General features: G+C 39.0%; 1 protein-coding gene across 1 annotated transcript in view; it reads left to right on the top strand.

The window, feature by feature from the left end:
* Positions 1–231: 231 nt before the first annotated feature.
* Positions 232–21,492, top strand: part of Cdc42bpa (CDC42 binding protein kinase alpha) — a 176,399-nt gene continuing 155,138 nt past the window's right edge. Inside the window, 1 exon segment of the mRNA XM_040737372.1 lies at positions 232–1,164. Within this exon segment, the coding sequence (XP_040593306.1) occupies positions 987–1,164 (178 nt within the window). The 5' untranslated portion in view covers positions 232–986.

Below are 21,492 nucleotides of genomic sequence, written 5' to 3'. Positions count from 1 at the left end.
TGAAGAAGGGACAGGAGTCGCTGTCCGAGGCGCCGCCGCCGCCGCCGCCGCCGCGGCTGTCGCCCGCGTCCTTTGAATTCGTCAGCGCAGCCCCTCGCCGAGGGGCGGCGGCGGGAGCCCGGGCGCTGCGCCCGGCGGCACGGCGCGGCCCGCCAGCGGCCTCCGGCATGGAGCGGGCTCGCGCGACCGAGTAGCCGCCGCCCCCAGAGTCCGGCGCGAGAGCCGCCCGCAGCCCGCCTCATCTCGGCCGCGCCGGCGGCCAGGCCCCGGGGAGAAGCCCCGAGGAAGATGACGCGTCCTCGCCGCAGTCCGCTGGAATCAGGACTCGCTGCAAAGCCCTAGGAAAGAAAGAGCTCGGGAGCGGAGGCTCGCCGTGCCCCGAGCCGGGAGAGCCGCTCCGGGAGCTGCCCTCCCTTCCCGCGGAGGACTCGCCCAGGCGCTATCCGAGTGGAGGTTGGGAGCTTTTGCAGCAGAATTTTTGGCTTTCCCTCCCCCTCCATACATTCCCCCCTCCTCCTCCTTTTCCAGTTTTTCTTCTTCCCGGGAAGTGAATTGCTGATGCCAAGAGGACTTTATTCATTAATGATGCAACCGGATTCGTTTCAGGATTATGTTGCACGAATTGAATTTTGAATGAAGGATTTTTTTTTGAAAGAAGTGTTGACTCTTTAGTTCGTTGTACTTTTAATTATTATTTTATTTAAGTATACAATTTAATTGTATTATTCTCTTAAAAATATTAAATCTATATTTTATGGAAACTTACCCTCAAGATATATATGTTTATGGGTGAAATTGAAGACGCTTCCGTTAAGTGAGGTGACTGGTGTGTTGGATGTTTAATTCAGCACCGGCATTGCATGACAGTTGTTGAAATAACAAGTGGTTTACTTTTTAAAACCACACCTTTAAAATTTTAGGTTCCGACAGTAACAGTAGACATCGTAAGGGCCATTAAAAGAAACCCAGCAGAAATCGAAGCAAACATGTCCGGAGAAGTGCGTTTGAGGCAGTTGGAGCAGTTTATTTTAGATGGGCCAGCTCAGACCAATGGGCAGTGCTTCAGTGTGGAGACGTTACTGGACATACTCATCTGTCTTTATGATGAATGCAATAATTCTCCATTGAGAAGAGAGAAGAACATTCTTGAATACCTGGAATGGGGTAAGTTAGTTTTTTTTTTTTTAACTCCTAACTCTTAAGCTGGGCATGAGCATTATTAACTATCATGGAAAATACGTATGTAACCATAACAAAAGAACCAACGCCACTTAGTCGAGACTTTGCTCCCCTAGTTTTGCCAGGAGTAAAGCCGCTTCATTGTTGCCTTGGTGTGCGGCCCGCTGTTTGTGGGCTCACTGCGTTTCCGTGCAGCGGTCAGAGCTTTAAAGCAAACACCGGGGCGAGCAAATGTTGAGTGCAGTGGTCTCATGCATGGCTGTGTAGCAGCCGTTCAGTGTTGATGGAAACCCTGCTTCTCCGGCTTTGGAAATCACTGGAGACGGGAGGAGATGTTGAAGTCCCTGTTTATTTTAGGACAGCAGGGCCATAGGAGGTGGTGATCAGTGGGTTTAATTCCATCTCTGTATAGCACAAGCAAGGGAAAATACTGAACATGGACGTTCCAAAAATTACTAGGTTCCTGAGATGAAATAATAGAAGTGTGTGTGTGTGTGTGTGTGTGTGTGTGCGTGTGTGTGTGTGTGTGTGTGTGTGTGTGTGAATTGAACTCACATCCTTACTGGTGAGAGTTTCAGCTTCCTGGCTTCTAAGTGGAGATGTGACCCGGAGGACCTAGAGTGATGCCTGTGAATGCGGCCTGTGACCTTCAGGCTGGAAGGCTTGGCTCAAGCGCTTGAGCCTCTGATGTCACTCACTTGGATGAGGGGAGTCTGACATGTAGCCGTTGCCATCATTGCCCAGCCTGGTAGTGAGTGGCACGGCAGGTCTGGAAGGATTTTGGCCATATAGAATTTTGTGCTGTTGAAATACTTTCAGTTAGCTAAATCAATTTTTATATGGAAGATCTTTGTTCCCAAGTAAAGCTTAATTTTCTGAAGTAAAAATTAAGTGCCCATTGTTGTTTTGGTTTTCAAATTCATTCAAAATGTGTCTCTCAGGTCAATCCTCGATTTGAGAATGCTCACACAAAGAAATTTTAAGTCTCCAATTTGCCAGTATTCTAAGAGTGATTGCTAGCAGTATGATATTACAAGGTTAAAAAAATGTGTGAATGTGAATGGAATGATTTTACAAAACAGCCTACCAGCATCATGCTGGGAATGTAAGAAATCTTAAACCATTTTCCAGGCAACCTCTCTCTTGAGAGCAGGGAGTTTTTCTGTAGATACTGGCTTTGCATCTACCTGCCTTTTGGTGTGTAGGACCCAATACTTTATGAAGCATATGGAATTTTACACCCTGTGTTTCATAAACTTAGGAATTCTGTGGTGTTTCTTTTTTGAGGACTTAAAAGGTTTCAGTGCTCCTAGAGTTGGAATTTGAGTCCTTAAATTATGGCCCCATAGTGACACTCTAGTCTGTGATTATGATTGTCATTTAATATCCTTTTCATTTGCAGAACAGTAGGAGAACTCTTTGTATGTCCCAGTGGCAAGTATAATTTAGTGTAGAAGAGAAAACTGTATTTCCTGGTTTCCTGTTATGTATCAGTTTTATGCTGTGAAATATTTTGCCATATTATTAAAATAACTTGTGCATCTTCCATATAATATCTTTTCTTGGATGTTATTTTCCTATGTGTATAAAAACACTTTGTAAACATGCATACATATTTACTTATATTAAAAAGTTAAAAAAATCAAGTGGTTGGCTGCATTCGCTATATTCTTTTATTTATTTATTTATTCTTTTTTGAGTGAGGTCAGGGTGGTCTTGACATTGGTATGTAACATTACTGGTATGCACTACCATGTGCAAGTTATATAGTGCTGGGATTTGAACCAAGGTCTTTATACTTGATAAGCAAGTACTCTACTATTTGAGTTCCATCCCCAGTTCAGATTTACTGTATTCTTATTAATAATTTCATTTCTTATCTTTTTAGTTGTCTGATGTATAGTATCATGAAATCCTGCAGCTTCATAAACTATTAGTGGAGTTTTAAGAAAGGGTTATTATTTTTCTTTCTTATTTATTTTGGTTTTTCAAGACAGGGTTTCTCTGTGGCTTTGGAGGCTGTCCTGGAACTAGCTCTTGTAGATCAGGCTGGTCTCCAACTCACAGAGATCCGCCTGCCTCTGCCTCCCAAGTGCTGGGATTAAAGGCATGTGCCACCACTGCCCAGCTAAGAAAGGGTTATTTTTACAATTTTAAGTTATATATGTGTATGTGTGTGGGTCTGTGTGTAGGTATGTGCTGTAAGTTCTAGCTCTCAAGGAGTCCCCAGACATCTGATCCCCTTCAAGCTGACTGCTGGTGGTGTGAGCTGCCTGACATGGGTGCTGGGAATTAAACTCAGGTCCTCTGGAAGAGCATTCACCCTCTGAGCTACCGAACTAGTTCTTCAACTTCAAGACACTAGCTTTTTTGTTTTTTGTTTCCGAGACAGGGTTTCTCTGTGGCTTTGGAGGCTGTCCTAGAACTAGCTCTTGTAGACCAGACTGGCCTTGAACTCACAGAGATCCGACTGCCCCTGGCTACCCAATGCTGGGATTAAAGGTGTGTGCCACCACCGCGCGGCTTCTAGACAGTAGTTTAAAAAGTTTTTAAAATTATTTTCCTCCCTCAAACCCTTTCCTTCATACTCCTTGTTCTCTTTCAAATTCATGTATTCTTAAATTCATAAATATAACATGCTTAGTCTGCATAATGTTTCTTGTATGTATATTTTTCAGGGCTGAACCTTTAGTATTGGATAACCAATTGGTGTGCTCTTCCCTGGGGAAGAGAGTAGAATTTTTAGAAATTATTTTGTATACTTTAGGCTCTAAAGTCTCTAGCATGTTCTTCCTACCATAAGAATTAAAGAGTGGAAGTGTTGTAAGAGATGCATCATAAGTGGTTTTATTTACTATCTTTAAACTATTGGGGATTTTAGATTAAGAATGATGCTATCTTTTCATTAAAGTATTGCAGTGAATTATTCCTTGTTCATTTATTAGTCTATCACTACATTCCCATTGCAAAACAATGTATAAGAATATCTAGGTTAGCCTGGCGGTGGTGGCGCATGCCTTTAATCCCAGCACGCGGGAGGCAGAGGCAGGCGGATCTCTGTGAGTTCGAGGCCGGGCTGGACCAACAGCCTCCAAAACAATACAGAGAAACCCTGCCTCGTAAAATCAAAAAAAAAAAAAAAAAAAAGACTATCTAGGTTATCTAGATTAGGTTTTCAGATTGTGAATTATCTTCAGTTTACATTTTTAATGAATTATTAACTTTTGGGGATGGAAGTTTATAGGAATATTAATAAAGTTAATTTTGACAGCTTAGATTTGCTTCAAGATGTCATCTTTGGTTTGATTTTTAACAAATCAAAAGTATTGTCTTTAAGTCTTTAAAAGACCCAGTAATTGAAATAGAATAGTATAGTTAAATACTCTGTATTACATGCTAAATACCATCTGGGCGCTCCATATTTTTATAAGGGGATGATTGGTTACTTTTAAGTATGTAGTCAAGATCCTATGTGTATCACTTTCATCAATTTCATTTAACTCCTTGTTATGGTCCATTTCATTTCTGTAGTGAGTGGTATAGCTAATATTTTGTTATAACAGTACCACAGTAAGAAGGCTGACTGTTCCGAGTCTGGTGTGCTGTTTTTCTTTTATAGCATTTCTTGGTTTTAGTGTTGATGACCTGAGGGAGAAAAGTAGAGCAGGGGAGAGAAAGAAGGGATTAAGTCAGTGAGTGCTAGCCCAAGGGGTTGAAAGCACCTTAAGACCATAGGTCACTTCTGAGTCTTATAATTATATTTTCTAGTTACAGCCAGCAATATTTGAAAAGCGTTCTTTGATTTCTAAGTTGTGAGAACGATTTCTGCTTATAGTCAGTAAGAGCTGAAAGACTTTCTTTGATTTTTTAAAAAGTTATTAGAAAGATTTTGGTTTCTATGTTTGTTTATATAGTAATAGTTTTGATGTCAGTAGTAGAACTCTTTAAGTTGTAGTGTAGCTATAGAAGTAAAGCAGTTGTGATATTATAAACTAACTTGTCAGTGATGGCTAATGTATTCACTATTCATTAAATTGGTTTCCCTCTGCTTTGAAATGGGAAATTTGAATATTAAGAAACTACTAATTTATTTAAAAAATAGGTATAAGATAATATTGTTTAGTACAAAAGGAACTTGCAGGGTTCTCTGTATGTGGGTTACTTTTTTATGCTTTCTGATCTTGATTTTGTAACATTTTGTGTAAGTTTTCACTAATATAACCAGTTTTATAGCTTATTCAGATTTTATGCTACACCCAGAGAACAGTCTGATTATTAAACTTATTACTAGGATACATCAACAGGTATTGCGGTATAAACATTTCCTTTTGTTAGAGTTGTTTTTAAAGTTTATTCTAATTTTTTTTTGTTATGTGAATTGGAATGGTGATGGCTTGATTGGAAGGAACTGAATTCTTTCTAGAATACTTCATGTCCACTGTTCCTCACTGCTAACTTTTCCTGAGTAGAACTATTTATCACACAGAATTAGGATATTCATTTAATACAGGTAATTACATTCATTTTAAAATAAGTCTTCATTTGGGATCATTGTAAATGTGTTGATAATATAGGTAGAACACTTGTTTCCTTCCTTTACACTAGTCATGTAATATTCTGTTTTAAGAATGGATATGGTTTATCTGAAACAGTGCTGACATCTGAGGGACATTCTAGGAACATAATAAGTGGCAGATAGCTGTTGTACCATTTCTCCTCATTCCTCCTTTCTCCCCCTTCTTCCTGTCCCCTTCATCCTGAGGTAGTTGCCAAATAATATTGGTTACTGAAGCATCTTGCAGTATTGGCTACTTGGTTAATAAACTGTTTAAAATAATACTGCTTTCAAGATTAATATTTTAAAAATTTTAGAAGTATTTCATATGGAAACTTAAGGCATATCTTATTGTAGAATTGTAAAAATGTGATGAATTGTCCCATAAATCTTAGGACTTACTTACTATTCCAGAGTAAACCTAGTCTGTTCCAGGGTCAGAGAGTCAAACTTGACAGTTTTGTTGTGCCACTCAATTTTTTTCTTGTTTGGTAGACTTACTGCAGGAAATTGCATGTAAAGCTTGTTCCTTTTCATTCTGTTGTTTGTGAGAGTTTCAAAAATCAATATATAAAGTCTAACCAACATTTAAAAGTTAGGGTAGAATAGAAAACAGTCAAGGGGAAATATTGTTATGCAAAGCATTTGTGTGTACTTGTATTTCTTACTCTTACATCTTACAGACTGAGATCAAAGGAGTTTGGAATGTTGAGTGTTGAAGATACATATGCCAGTTAATAATGGAAATATTAGAGGTGTGATTCCTATTTTCAGAAAGTACTAAATTGAGGACAACAAGTAGATAACTCAATGATGGGTAATATGCATAGGGACTAGATGTGGGAAAGAGGGAGAGGGGAGAGGCAAAAGGGAACTTGGGCTAGGGAGAGGATGAGAATGAGTGGCCTGAATGAGAGGGAGACAGAGTGACTACATTGTGTTCCTGCGTTGCTACTTCAGTCTGATTGAATGTGATTGGGTAATTTTGATTCAGAAGAATATATTGAACATAAGAATTAACCTCAATCCTTTGATTTTTAAAAAATAGTCATTGCCTCTTTTATTTTTCTTTTGTGACAGTGATTAGCTTTCATTGATTGTCAGAGGTATATTAGCTTTTTGTACTTGAGGGATAAATGATAGTAGAGTCTTGGCTATTTCTTCCTATTCCAGGTGAACTCATGCGAATTTGCTAGTTTTCTCATTCTTGTCACTCATAGACTATCAGTGAAAATAATTTTGTGTTTTAAGTATTGAAGACCGTGAATTGCTCAGCTGTTTTTTTTTTTTTTTGCAGAGTTTTCCTAAGTTAAGGTCTTTCTAAGCTCATTTGTTATGAATGACCTGTGCTATTCCAAACTCAAGAAGGAGTGTCCTTTGTTGTCACTGCATAGGAAACTCCCTTCCAGGTGTAGAGATCTTTTCTTTACATTGATGCTGCTCAGAGTTTCAAGGCTGCTCTTGTCCCTAGCTTCTCACACTTTTCTGGACAGTTTTCATCTCTTTTATCAGGAGGTTGGTGAGAATGGCTAGCCTTCAGTTGGTCAGCCTCTCACCTCGTGGTCTTGGATCTGCCACTGGTAGAGAGCTGCCTTGGCTTTCATCAGAACAGGAAGCACGTAGACCTGGCACCTCATTCTCAATACCACTGTTTGTCTTTGACATCTTCCTCTGTGAACTGTTTGCTTCCATTTTGGAATCAGGCTTCTTCATCTAGTTTTCTTCTCTAGTTTCAAAGTGTGTTTTATAAATCCATGAGCTCTCTCTCTCTCTCTCTCTCTCTCTCTCTCTCTCTCTCTCTCTCTCTCTCTCTCTCTCTCTGTGTGTGTGTGTGTGTACAGAGGCTTGTAAGGTTGGAAAATTACCACAATTTAAGTAAAATACTGCAGATTATCCTTGAGTTTACAAAGTTTACCAGATAATAAAATAATCTTGAAGAATATCTGTAGGGTAAATGGCAACAAGTACTCTAATGCGTATTCTTAGGGAAGTGTTGTTCCTTTGTAACTCCTTATTGGTGTTAGAAAGAAATTGTGAGAAACTTGTGGTTTGGAAAGAGAATCTAGCTTTGAGGAAGCTATATTTTACTTAGTACCTGAAGACTTATATTTTTTTTGTGTGTGTGTGAAAGCCATGTAACCCGAGAGATAAACTTAATCATGGTGGAGTAGTAGTGATGCTGTTGAATTTCATCTAAGAAACGCACTGCTCAAATTGGAATTGGACAGCATACTGGTGAACCTGTACTGTCAACTCCTAGGATGATGGATGTTTCTGTGATATTGTTCTGATGTGAACTTCCTCCCCATGTAAAGGCATTTATTCTACATTAAATTCAGAAATTCTCACTTTATCTTTTATAATTTCAGTTGCTATAATTTTAACATGTTACAAAACTACTTTGTGTCTGAAAAGATTTTGTTCATTTTGATGCCTTGAACTCTTGCAGTTTCATAATCCATTGTTTTTTGTTTTCTTCCCCAGGGTAACTGTTTTAGCTAAGCAGTTGGTTTCTGTCATTTCAAATATGTGGGAACTTTTATTATTATGGATAATGGTGTATGCGTTTCATTTGTCAGCATCTATTTGTTTATATGCATTATAAAGAAACCAGACAATCTTTCCTTATTATTAAGGAGAAATCCATTGGAATTATCTTGGCAGTGTGTGAACAGTTAGAACTTTGTGATTACTATAAAGTTTTGCTCTGAGTTTTTGCATGGCAGATAATAATACTGGAGGACAATTCAACTTGGTTGTTTAAAAACAAGTGAAGAGCTTCAGATTTAGACTGAATCCTTTAATTATTGGCTAGGTGATCTAGGCAAGTTGCTTAATCTCTTGAATCTGTACGATCAGCTCTAAAGAAATGGACATTGTTACAATATTTATCAGAAGATGAAGGCCATTTTAAAAGTTTTTCTCATGATTTAGAGTTTATTTTGTTGATTTCAGTCCCACTTTGACTTTTTCTGTTTTGATACAGGGTCTCATGGAGTCCTTGAATTTCATATGACCTTGAATTTCTGTTTGTCTTGCCTTTTCCTAAATGCTAGGACTAGAGGTGTGCACTACCATGTCTGCTTTATATGGTCCTGGGAATTGAACCCAGGGCCTTGTGTATGCTAGGCAAGCATTCTACCCACTGAATTATAGACTCAGCTTCCATTCTGATTTTTAAACTTCTATTCTATTTAACCTTAAAATAAAGGAACAACTAAAATGCCACTTTGGGGATTAAGTTCAATTTAAATGTATAGTGATACTAATTAAAGGATATAAATAACTCCACTTTAGTATCATCAAGCATTTCCATCTCCTTGATAATATCTTATTAAATTATTGTTACTTTTAAATTTTATTTCATTGTATGTGCATGGATGTTTTGCCTGTATGCATGTCTGTATACCCTGTACATGTCTGGTCCTCACAGAGGCCAGACGAAGGCTTCATATCCTCTGAAATCATATTTATTGATGGTGTCTTTCTTTGCATGGCTATGCAAACAGCCTTAGGCATTCTTTTAGGATGTTTTGTATTAGATGTTTTGTTATTTTTAGCTAAGAACTGGGGGGGGGATAAATATTAAGCTGATACAGTCTTTCCACCACCAGTAACAGCTATTATTCAGTGGCTAGTCACATTTTATTTTTGTATTTATATGACTTCAATCTACAAATTAGTGGTAGAGTTCTAAACCTCAACTCAGAAGATTAAAATTTTTATTGATGTGTTGTTCTCATAGTACCTTTTATGGACTAAAATTACTCAGTACCCACAGATTCATGTGGTCTTTCAGTAAGTATGAAGAAAATGAACACTTTCCACAAGTATTTCCTAAATTGTATTTCAAGAGACATACTGAATATTCCACAAATTATGGGTTAATTGGATGTGTAAGACTGTGGAATATGCTTTGATACATGCCTTTTTAATTTTTTTTTTTCGAGACAGGGGTTTCTCTGTAGCTTTGGAGCCTATCCTGGAACTCCCTATGTAAACCAGGCTGAACTTAACTCACTGGGATCTGCCAGCCTCAGCCTTCTGAGTGCAGGGATTAAAGGCATGCCTTTTTACAAAGCACATTATCATAGAAAAAGCTTCAGAAAGTTCTGAACAGAAACCGCAACTTTGTTGTGCACAGTTGGCTCAGGTCTTCTTAACTGAAACTGTGAGAGGAACACTTGACTGAACTTGGGACATGTGGCACCCTTAGGAAATTACAGGCAGTGTTCAGAGTCTTTAAGGTTATGTAAAAGCACATTAAAAAAATATTGTCAGTGTACTCAGAGCACAAACACCGGTAGGGGTTTGGCTCATTTATGTCATCTAGAAACTGAATTTAAGTTGGGGTGGGATTCAACCCTGGGCAGGAGGATCTCACCTTTGTTGGGGAGTTCATATGGGCAGCTTCTTGTTTGCATAGATGGATTCTTCTAACCTAGTGACTGGCTGGCTGGCTTGCTTCCTTCCTTCCTTCCTTCCTTCCTTCCTTCCTTCCTTCCTTCCTTCCTTCCTTCCTTCTCTCCCTCCCTCCCTCCTTCCTTTTCTCCCTCTTTCCTTCCTTTTTTTTTCCTCCAGTAAAGCACGATCATTTTCTTTTCACCCGTACAGAGAAACTGTGAAGTGGAACAAAGCTAATTGGATTTCATGAGAACTTTGTAAAAGTGGTATGATTGTCCAGTTACAGCAAGAATCCTGTCCTTAAGTGTCAGCACTTACTAGAGGTGGCTAATACCCCAAGTTAACCCATATATGGTGAAAAGCAGTCAACACTACTTAGAAAAAATTCTTGCTTGGTGTGACTAAAGCCTCATTTTGAAATTGCATGATGAACTCCCTGTGGTTTTGTACTGACCAAAAATTACCATAAAGACACATTTAAAAGTAGACTAAGAGCTCAGGTATATGGCAAACCTGACATATTAATGTGGTTTCAAAAAACTGTCTATGCTGTATACCTATATTTTCTTAGCATTTATGTTTAGAATACAAGATTACCTTAATTTCTTTTTCTGACTTTAAAAAACTGCATGCCTTTGTAACGTGTCACCATTTCTGACAGATGCTAAGCTGATGGCATCTTCCAGAAGTCTGTTGCTGTGTTAGTCGCTTGAGACTGTGATTGATGTGGTCATCACACTGTTTGCTTTGCCTTCCTTACTGTGAGGTAGTATCGGTTAAGTGCAGCACCTCATGAGTTAAGCATGGGTTTATTCTGTTTCTCTGTGCCTGGCTTGATTTATTTGTATTAAACTTGATTGATGTGATCATCACACTGTTTGCTTTGCCTTCCTTACGGTGAGGTAGTGTCGGTTAAGTGCAGCACCTCATGAGTTAAGCATGGGTTTATTCTGTTTCTCTGTACCTGGCTTGATTTATTTGTATTAAACTTGTAAATATGGATTTGTACATTCTTGGGTCTTACCATTTGTACTTTGATTTCCCATCAAATGCCAAGTAGCCTTTAACACATTATGTGTTTCTACTTTGAAAATAAGATGTTCTTATGCATCCCAGAATTTAATAAAACACACACAAATTTATACTTGACTTTTAAAATCATGTTAACATCATGCTTAATATTTGTGACTATGGACAGCTTTTCAGGATAGTTTCTTTTAAACTACTTGGCATGATATGTATTTTTTTTCTTTTCTCACTTTTATTTTTGAGACATGGTCTCCCTCGTAGCTCAGATTGGCCTTGACTTGTGCTCCTTATGCCTCCTAAGTGCTTGAATTACAGATATGTATGCCTATCTAGTCACAAGTTTTATATACTTCCTATCTATGACCTTATATATTTAACTTCAAAAATATTTTTAAAAAATTTAAATAACCACAATTGTACAAAAAAGTTACAAAAGTGTAGTATTCTCTTTTATCCTGAACCATGAAAACAATTTGTCTACTGATGTCCATTCCTTCCCAAGGTTTGTATATATATCTACATACTTTTATATAACTATAATACAGCTATTAAAATCAATAAATATTAATATTGATGAGGTACTGTCATCTGATCATTAGAAATTTCATTTGAGTTTTATCAGTTGCTGTAATAATTTTGTTACAGCAAAAGGATTCAGTCTGTGATCATGTGTCAGATGTGAATATTGTATTTTTTGGTGTTGGTTGAGCTAGGTCTTTAGGTTGGCCTTGACTTTCAAAACTTTGCCTCTTTTGAAGATTGCAGGCCATTTGCAGTAACCCTTTATTTGGATTTCCCTCCCAGTTAGATACAGACAAAGTTTAGTATCACAGAAATGATGCAGTGTTCTTCTGTTTGCATCCCATCAAATGAGGCACAGACTCCAGCATGCCTTATTACTTGTCATGCTGACACTGACCGGGTTTCTCCACTGTAGTTATTCTATGGGTAGGTGTGGCGGCACATGCCTGTAATCCTAGCACTAAAGAGGCTGAGGCAGGAGGATCATGAGTGAAGGGTCTGCTGGGCTACATAAATGAGTTTGAGGCTGCCAGAGCAACATAGCAAGACCCTGTCTTAACAAAAACAAAATCTTAACAAGTTTTCTTTTTCTGTTATGGCATTGGAGAGGTATTTTAAATTATGTGTCTATCTTTGCCTCATTAAATGTACTTATATCTAGTGTAGCTTATGATTTTTTGTGTTAATCATTACATTAGACACCTTCACTACAAATTAGTAGATGAATTACCCTCAAGTGCTTCAGGAAAGAACACATTATACTGTACCTACAGTTTTTCTATGTTTGAGAATACTTCAGATATAAAAATTACAGTGCAAATGTGATTAGGGAAGTAGTCAAGAGCCGTATATGAGCTGGATATGCCATATTCGGTTGTTGAAATGTTATTCTAAAAGCGGTAGCTTCCTTATTGAGGCTTGGCTTGACCCAGACTTAGTCCGTAGGAGCTCTTTCAAATTGGCTTGTGTGTCCTTTGACATGTTGCCATGACTTCTTGAGCACTATTTGCTTTCTGGCATAAACAAGGTAGCTTAGGCTTATCTTGTTTTTCCTTGACCCTGCCTTGGAATCAGCAAGCTTTTAAGGAAATTACTCTGTAGGAGACATGGATAAGGTCTCCCTGTGTTTCATTGCTCTTTTAATGGGCAGTGCTGTCTTCCATTGGTCTATCCAGATCTGTTGCACTATCTAGTCATCTACCCATTTCATGTATATGTCTATATCTGTATTTCAGATCTTTACTTTGGTAGATACTTGTTTATGTCTTTATATAGGAATGCTCATGAATTTGCGTCAATGTTCCTAATTCCAGTCTAACACTACAGGGTGCATTCTGGTTTCTTTTGTCTTGTTTTTCTTTTCTTTTTTCCTTCTTATTTTTTGGCTTTTCTAGACAGGGTTTTTCTGTGTAGCTTTGTAGACCAGACTGGCCTTGAACTTACAGACATCCGCCTGCCTCTGCCTCCCGAGTGCTGTCTCCCACCGCCTGGTTTTGCTTTGTTATTTTTTTATATTATAAATCTCCTTCCCAGCGGCCAGTGAGAAAATGGATCTTATTATCTTTCATAATAAGATAATAATAATGATGATGGGGGCAGCAGGAGGGAGGCTCTCGGTAAGTGCTTGATACTCTCTAGGAGGTTAGAGGTGTCAGATTCCCTAGGGGCTGGCATGGACAACAGTTGTGAGGTGCTGGAAACTGCCCTGAGGTCCTCTGCTAGAGCAGTGGGTGCCATCCCTAAATGGAGGGCAGTCTCCTCAGCGCCCTCCATTTAGGGATGAGACCTGCCTGTGAGTGTTTAAGGGACCACTCATCACTGCTGCACCCCCTCCCTCATCCGGGTAATCTGTTCACTCTGCTGCATTGCTCCTGTTCTCGTGCCTAAAGCATGCTCCTCGCCTTGTTCTGCCTGAGCACCACACCAAACTTCCTTTCATCCCAGGTTTTCCTGCACCCTTGGATGTTCTTGGTGTTTCACAAGCTTTGTCATTTCAGTGCTAGTAGCATGAGCTTAAGATGCATCCATGTCACCAGATGATGCAGTCATGTGGGACCACTCTTGTCATCAAGCAGTGATCAACTATATATACTTATATGTGTATAATTTTATTTATATGCCTTTTTTCTGAGAGCTAGAACCATCCTAAAAATCCTAAACTGGTTTTGAGCTCAAGTTCTCTTTCTCTTGAAGGAGTTATAGGTGTGTGCTACCATGCCCAGCTTACTCCACTCACTCAAAAAAAAGGAAGGGGATTCCTTATAAGCTGATGTACAATCTTTTTGATGTATAGCCTCTGACCTTCAACAGATGCAGAGTAGTGGGGCAGCTGATATTGCTGAAGTATGGGTTTGTGTCAGCCCCTGTTCTCTCGTGCTGCCCTTTGTGCTACATCCAACCTCTATTAGCAGTATAGGAAAACTGTTAGTAATTAGGGACTGTCTGCTAGCCTGTGAGTTTTTACATATTGGCTAATGTCTTATTATATTTGTAAAGAGACTCTAACTCCTCCCTACCCCTTGCCTATCATAGCAAATGCATGGCATATGTCTGAAATTTGGTAATGCCATCATACTTGTTATACCCAAGGCTAGAAGCCATCTGTCTGATCTTGAAACACTGCTTGAAACTCATGTCAGGAACTTTTTACCTCTTTTATTTACCCTGCTTTATTTCAAAAGTGATTTTTTTTCTCAAAAAACTTAACTTTAATGGACAAGTAAAGATTAGAAAGTGATTTTTAAAATGATAGTTCATGATTTCTTTCAAAGCAGTTGACAGTCTATAAATGATTAGAATAATGTAATGAGAAAGAATAAGGAATAGGGTAAAATGCAAACAGTCTAATTTGTTAGTCATTGTTTTCTATCATTAAGTCTGTGTTTAACCTTATTTGTACTGTATCCAGAATAAACTTTGGAGCCTAGTATTGATGAATTAAACATACAAATAGAATTTCATTTTCTCTGCAGCCCTACTAAAACTATATAAGGATTTTTTAGTAGCCATAGATGTTCCAAGATAAGAAGAGCAGGAAAGGAGACTTGAAGCAGTTTCGTTTGTGAGGCTGGAGACACGAGTGACATGACCTTTGGAGATCTGAGAACACTGAATTCTAAGTCAGCAGTGGGTAAGCTGGGGACCTGCCCAGTTTAATTAGCAGAAGTTGATAGACATTGAGTAGTTGTAGAAGTTGATGTTCTCAGAAAGCTCTGGAAATTGAAGTGTGGGCAGGGCTGAGACACAGGGACCAACTGAGCTGTTGAGAGACAGGAAGTCTACTTCTGCTCTCTTTCTCAAGACAGCCTGTTCATGCACAGTAAGCCAAGCTTTGCTGGGCTACACTGAGCATAGAACAGTGCAGGCATCAAATGCTGAACAGCTGGGGAAGAATTTAAAGTTGCTTAGAAAGTGAGGCATGTTGAAAAAGCTGTTAAAAAATGTGTAGGAAGGAAAAAAACAGTAATTTAAATGGCTACTTGTAATGAAATTACTAGGCATTGAATATTACCTAACCAAAATTATACTATAATTATATCGAGAGGGGAGTTTGTTAGGGCCTGTTACTTGACTTAAGTAATAAGTGATGACTGTATTTCTGAATAATGGGTAAAAGTGGAAAATTAAGATATAGCTTTAGCTTTTATCAGCAAGTACAGTTCTTTAATCCTTCCTCATTGATCTTATTTCTAAACTATTTTCTTTTTGAGTTATTTCTAAGTTTTGCAACTAAGTTGTCAAAACTGGACAGTGTGAATAGATTTGCATTACAATTCATGAGCAGGCTTGGCCTTGCTGGTGTACGCCTTTAACCCCAGCACTCAGGAGAAGCAGAGGCAGGCAGATCTCTGTGAGTTTTAGGCTATGTTGGTCTACAGAGTGAGTTCCAGGACAACCAGAGCTACACAGAGAAACCCTGAAAACAAACAAACAAACATTCATGAGTATATTTTTTTGAGCAGATGAGTGTTTCTTCTTTTTTAGTGGTTGTTCTGTTCTTATAGATGGCAGTTGTAAGTAGCTTTTATGTAATTTAGGAGTGTAGTTTATTCTGGGAAAAAGCTATGTAGGTTAAATACTTTATATATGATTTTAAACATTTACATAGCTACTTCTAAGGTTACACAAGGCATATATGTAATGCTCAGCTGTTTATGGAATCAAACACCCAGTAAATGAACTCCAACAGAGCAGTAAACATGATGTAAACAGTGTTTTGGGTTGTAAGTAACTGAAAATCCAATGCAAATTGGTTTTAAAAGTAAGAAAAGTTTTACTTTTTACTGACCTATCAAGAACAAAGATGAATTGAGTCTTTTGGTTTGCTGGCTCTGCAAATATTCAGGTTCTGAGAATCTGCTGCTGTGTAGGATTCTTTACCACCTCCCAAAGGCTATAGGATGGCACTGGAGCAGCCAATTCCAAAGTTAGCTGGGGGAGGAGAGAGAATGCCTCTGCAATACCCAGAAAAAACCTTCTGCTATGGTCTCAAATAGTCAGAATTATATCTCTATTTGCGAGGCAGTCTTTATGCTGGTGGTGATGGGATTGTTAAGGTACTTGAACTGTAAGAAGGAAGAAAAGCATTAAAAAAAAAAACCCAACAAATTTAGAATCTGGGAGATGGTGAGATGGTTCATTTATTAAAGTGCTTGTTATAGAAATAAGAGAACTTGAGTTCAGATACTAAGCACCCATGTAAAAACCAGGTATGTGTGCATTTGCACACTCCAGCACTCAGAAATAAGGGGGTCAGGCAGGGTGGGGTGCAGACAGATTGTGATGGTTAGGCATTTTTTGTCAGCTTGACACAGAATAGGCCATCTGGGAAGAGGGAACCTCAATTGAAATAATGCCTCCAATCAGTTGTCCTGCAAGCAAATCTGGGTCATTTTCATGATTAGCGATTGGTGTGGGAAGGCAGCCACTGTGAGCAGTGCTATCTCTGGTAGGTGGTCTTGGGAGATAAAAGAACAGGAGCCGTGAGAATCTGGAAAGCCTGTAAGCAGCGTCTCTCCATGGCCTCTGCTTCAATTCCTGCCTTCAAATATCGGGACTGAGCTGCAAGGTGAAATAAATCCTTTTTTCCTTATGTAGGTTTGGCCAGGGTTTTATCATAACAACAGAAAGTAACTAGAACACAGACAGACCCCTAGAGTTTGCTGGCCAGTTACTCCAGCCAAATTGGTGAGTTCCAGTTTCATCAAGCAGCCCTGTCAAAAAAAAATGTGGGAGTGGAGGAAGGAAAGGGAAGGGAGAGATGATGTAATTATATTAAAACCTTAAAAGTAAAAGATAAGAATGAAAAAAAAAAAGGTGGAGAGTGACTGAAGAATACACCTGATATAGACCTTTGGCCTCGCCATAGGTACACACGGAGTTGAATAAACATATGCATAGCACACATACACAAATTAGAATCTTAATTAGGAGGGCAATCTGGGTTCTGATTAGGTCACAAGCAGTCTCCATTGCAGGTGGACTTTGTGGTTTAACATTTATTGAAGCATTTTCATTTGAGATTATTAGTGTTACATAAAGTTTGAAATTACTTTTTGCCTTTTCCTGGTCACCTGTAAGAGATGCCTTCTCTAATAATATACTTTTGATTTAGGGATTCTAGGCCAGTGCTGCTGTGTGGAAGACAGAATGGAATGCATTAAAAATATCTATGATTAAATTTTAATTTAAAAATTGCATATGGTCATTGAAATGTTACCTTTCATAATCTTGCCACTTTTTGTCAACTTATAAAACTTGCTTATAGCACTTCTTTGGCCAGCAGTATGAATCTTGGATTATTAATTATCTTTTTAATGTATGTCATACTAGGGTCATCTCGTATCTGTAGCACAAACTCCAACATGTCTGTTGTTAGTGATAGCTATAGATGATGTGGTTAGGTGTCTGTTAAAATCAATTTAATAAATATTTCTTGTGCAAAATAAATTTTATGTGAATGTGTTCATTAGTTCTTTGTTTTTGTCAACTTGATCTGGCTAGAGTCATCTGGGAGGAGGTAACAGCAGTTGAGCATACACCTCCATCAGATTGCTTGTCGGCCGGGATGGGGAGCCTAATGATTGTGTGACTAATGATTGATGCGGGAGGGCCATAGCCCACCGTGGACGGTGCCACCCCAGGCAGGTCTGGTCCTAGGAAGTGAAGAAAAGCAAGTTGAGTGAGCCTGGGAGAGCAAGCTGTAAACTGGAAACCTCCAAAGTCTGTTTCAGTTCCTGCTTTCAGGGTCCTGTCTTGAATTCTGCCCTGGTTCAGAAGTCGTTTTCCTTAGTATTCTAGTTACCAGGTAGTCTCTCCCATCCTTCCTCCCATTTTCATCTTAATTTTACATGTGAGTTTGTTTTCCCTGCATGCATGCCTGTGAACCACCTGTGTGCTTTTCCTGCGGAGGCAAGAAGATGGTGTTGATCCTTTAGAACTGGAGTTACGGAGGTGGAACTACTCCAGCCCTCCTCATTCCCGTTTAAAAAGAAGCACACACTGCCTTGTTTTTTTGTTTTTTTTTTTTTAAGCATTCTTAGGGCTAGAAGAGAAGTTAGGGTACTGAGTCCAGGCTTTGCTTACACTACTTCTACTCCTCTGCTTGCTTCAGACTTCGTATTCATTCAGTTGTCTTAACAGAAGTATTTGCAAAAATTTTAGGTCTATATAGTGTGTGTATGTGTGCAAATTCACCCACACACGTGGAATCTTAATCATTGCCAGGTGTTCAGCCCTCCAGGATTCACCAGCTTTGGCTCCGTGCAGGCCAGGAACCTGCCCTTGGACTCAGAAATGAGGTAGGCAAGTGTGGAGGAGCCCTCAGACAGCTACTTCTGAGCGTCGTGTTTCTTCTGGATCGTCAGGTCCAAGAGACAGGCCTTTTCTTGGAATAATGGGGTTGGGCCAAGGTTAATATTGTTTGACTGGTTGCTATAGCCTGTATCTTATAGGTTGTGGGAATTCAGCATAATGATATACGTGAGTGTGATTCTTGAGGAACCTTGGGTTTCTCTTGAACTGCTGTGAACATAAAGGAAGGCTGAAGGGTTAAGACATGGAATCTACCCATCTTCATCTTACTCTGGGTAAACCAGACCAACCAACCAGGAAAAGAATTCCAATGACTAAAACGATCTTTTTCATTTTTTAAAGAGCATTGTAGCATTTAAAAGACTTAAAAGGTTCGAGAGAACGTGAGACTGACTTCCATAGTTTGGTACGGACTACATTTTCATCTGCACTCAGTGTTTTGCAGCCTCCCCCCGGCCGTGGGACTGGCAGAGACGGAGAGCTGACGGTTGAGGGAAGGTGCTGAGAGAAGCAGCAGCTCTGGCTGGGCGTCTGGGCTGTGGGTCTGGCGCTGCGCTGCACAGCGCAGTGACGCCTGGGCCTCCTGGGCCTCTGTGGACGAGTCAGAGACACAGCCCTAGACAGGTGGGAGCAACCTGAGTTGCTGTGCTTGCTTCCAGAAGGTGAGGAAAAGAGGGACAGACCTAGAAAATTCTCCTCTTCCATTCAAAACAATATGGCTTACATATTGCAAATGTCCCTACTAGGAAAACCCTCTGAATGGAGTTCATTTTTAAGGTATTACCTTTGATTTGTATCTGAATCAGTTAAAATTCAATTATAATATAAACTGATAATTTCATCTTAAGACATCTACTAATGGTCAGGAGATAAACTAGTGTAGTATCTTCATAGTGAAGTATTTCTACCTATGGTATGTGAAGACTTCTGAGGGTATATGTGGGTGCACAGAGGGTTTTTTTTAAAAATAAATCTTTCACTTCCTTAAGTGTTCTTTTTAAAAAAAACTCATCTGCTTGAGAACACTCTGAAAATTTTTCTTTTTCTACTTCCATTTGACAATTGCCAATCTCCCACTTTATAAAATAAAGCATACTTTGCTCTCATCTTAAATCTAGACTGTAAGTGGTACCTTGCCTTGGAGCCAAATCTCTGGCTCAGTGCGGGGCAGGAACCTGCCACAGGTCTTAGCATCAAGGTGGATAAACCTGTAGGCTCTGGGCTGTTACAGGAGTCCTCCAGCAGCTACTTCTGAGAGCCTTGTTGTTTCTGGAAGATTTTGGGGTGTGAAACAGAAGGGGCTGTTTGAAAATACTAACTCCCTAAGGAAGATAAACCAAAAAGGAGTTTCTGTCAAGTCTTGAAGCTCTGTTTTCTTTTGCTAGTTTACAAGCTAGTGGCCAAGCCCTAGCTTCTGTCTCCCTGGAAACTCTGGTATTTCTTGAGATCCTGGCTATATATGGTAATATATTTATTTGAGTAAAGAATTTAAAGATGTCTTTCTGCAGAATTATCTTACTTTTGCCATTAGTTTTGGAAAACCAAAGAAACAAAGGAGGACACATCTCTCCAGATAGTGTTGGTATATTTTCTCAAAAATACTGGGAAGCCAGGCATAGTGGTATGTGCCTTTAGTCCCAGCACTTGGAGAACAAAGCAGGCTGATCTCTCTGAGTTTGATGCCAGCTTGGTCTACATAGTGAGTTCCAGGACAGTCAGGGCTACATAATAAGACCCTGTCTCAAAAACAAAACAAATATTGGGAAGTTTGAGAGAATTCAGTGCCAAACCTATCTCATTCTGAATTTTCTTTTTGGACAATTGTAAATTAGATTTAAATCTATCTCTTTATTTGATATAAGGTTATTCTAGTTAGTTTTCTTTTACTTCTTGGTTATTTGACAAGTTGGATTTTCCTAAGAAGTTGTGCATTCATTATTTAAACATTTATTTTCATTTGTTTGCAAATGATTTTGTATTTAGTATCTTACTAGTAATTGTGTATTTTTAAAATTTCTAATATTGGTGCTGAAGAGAAGACACAGTAATTAAATGTACTCGCTGCTCTTGCGGAGGGCCTGGGTTCCGTTCCCAGCACCCACCTGTGGTTCACACTATCTGTAACTCCAGTTACAGGGTATCCAACATCCTCTTCTAGCTTCTCAGCAAGTGCCAGGCATATAGATGGGGTTCAGACAAACATGCAGGCCAAACATTTGTACATAAAATAAGTAAATGATTTTCTTTATACCTTTTCCATTTTCTTATTAAAGGTTTGCCAGTGTTGAAAACTACTTTCACATTGATTTTTCTTTAGTACTTGTTTTCTATTAATATGTACTCATCTATTTATTTCATTTACTTTAATTCATTTATTTTGTGATTAGTTAATGGTTATTTAGCATTTTTCATTAATTTTTTAAAAATGTGTAGGTATTTTGCTTGCATTTATATGTGTGCTGTGTGTGTGTGTGTGTGTGTGTGTGTGTGTGTGTGTGTGTGTGTGTACACACTGCATGCAAGTGTCTGTGGAGGCCTGAAGAGGTCATTGAAACTCCTAGACTGGGGTTACAGAAGATTTGTGAGTCACTGTACATGTGCTGAGAATCGAACACAAGTCTTCTGTGAGAGCAGCCAGTGCTCTTAACTGCCAAGTCATCTCTCCAGGCTCCAGCATTTTTCATTTTTGATGTTAAATTATAAGCCTTGTGGTTTCTAATGGTTTATTTACTCATTTTTAAGTGCATTGATGTGTTGCCTCTCTGAAGGTACAGAGCTGCCATATGGTGCTGGGTATTCAACTGAGATCTCTGGAAGGGCGGCTACCGCTCTCAGCCACTGAGCCACCTCTGCAGAAGACTCTGGCTTTCTAAATACCATCTTACTTAGTTGCATCGCACAAGTGATTTTTAAAAAAGATTTCTAGTTTGTTCCATTTTAAGTGCTTTCTAATTTTCTATTTCTGTTTTCTCTTTTGGCTTGTGAGTGTT

This window comes from Mesocricetus auratus, unplaced genomic scaffold, assembly GCF_017639785.1.
Source record: "Mesocricetus auratus isolate SY011 unplaced genomic scaffold, BCM_Maur_2.0 Super-Scaffold_100676, whole genome shotgun sequence".
In the NCBI taxonomy this organism is placed as follows: Eukaryota; Metazoa; Chordata; class Mammalia; order Rodentia; family Cricetidae; genus Mesocricetus; species Mesocricetus auratus.
Note: the sequence above shows the minus strand (reverse complement) of the source record. Positions and strands in the feature narration are given on the sequence as shown.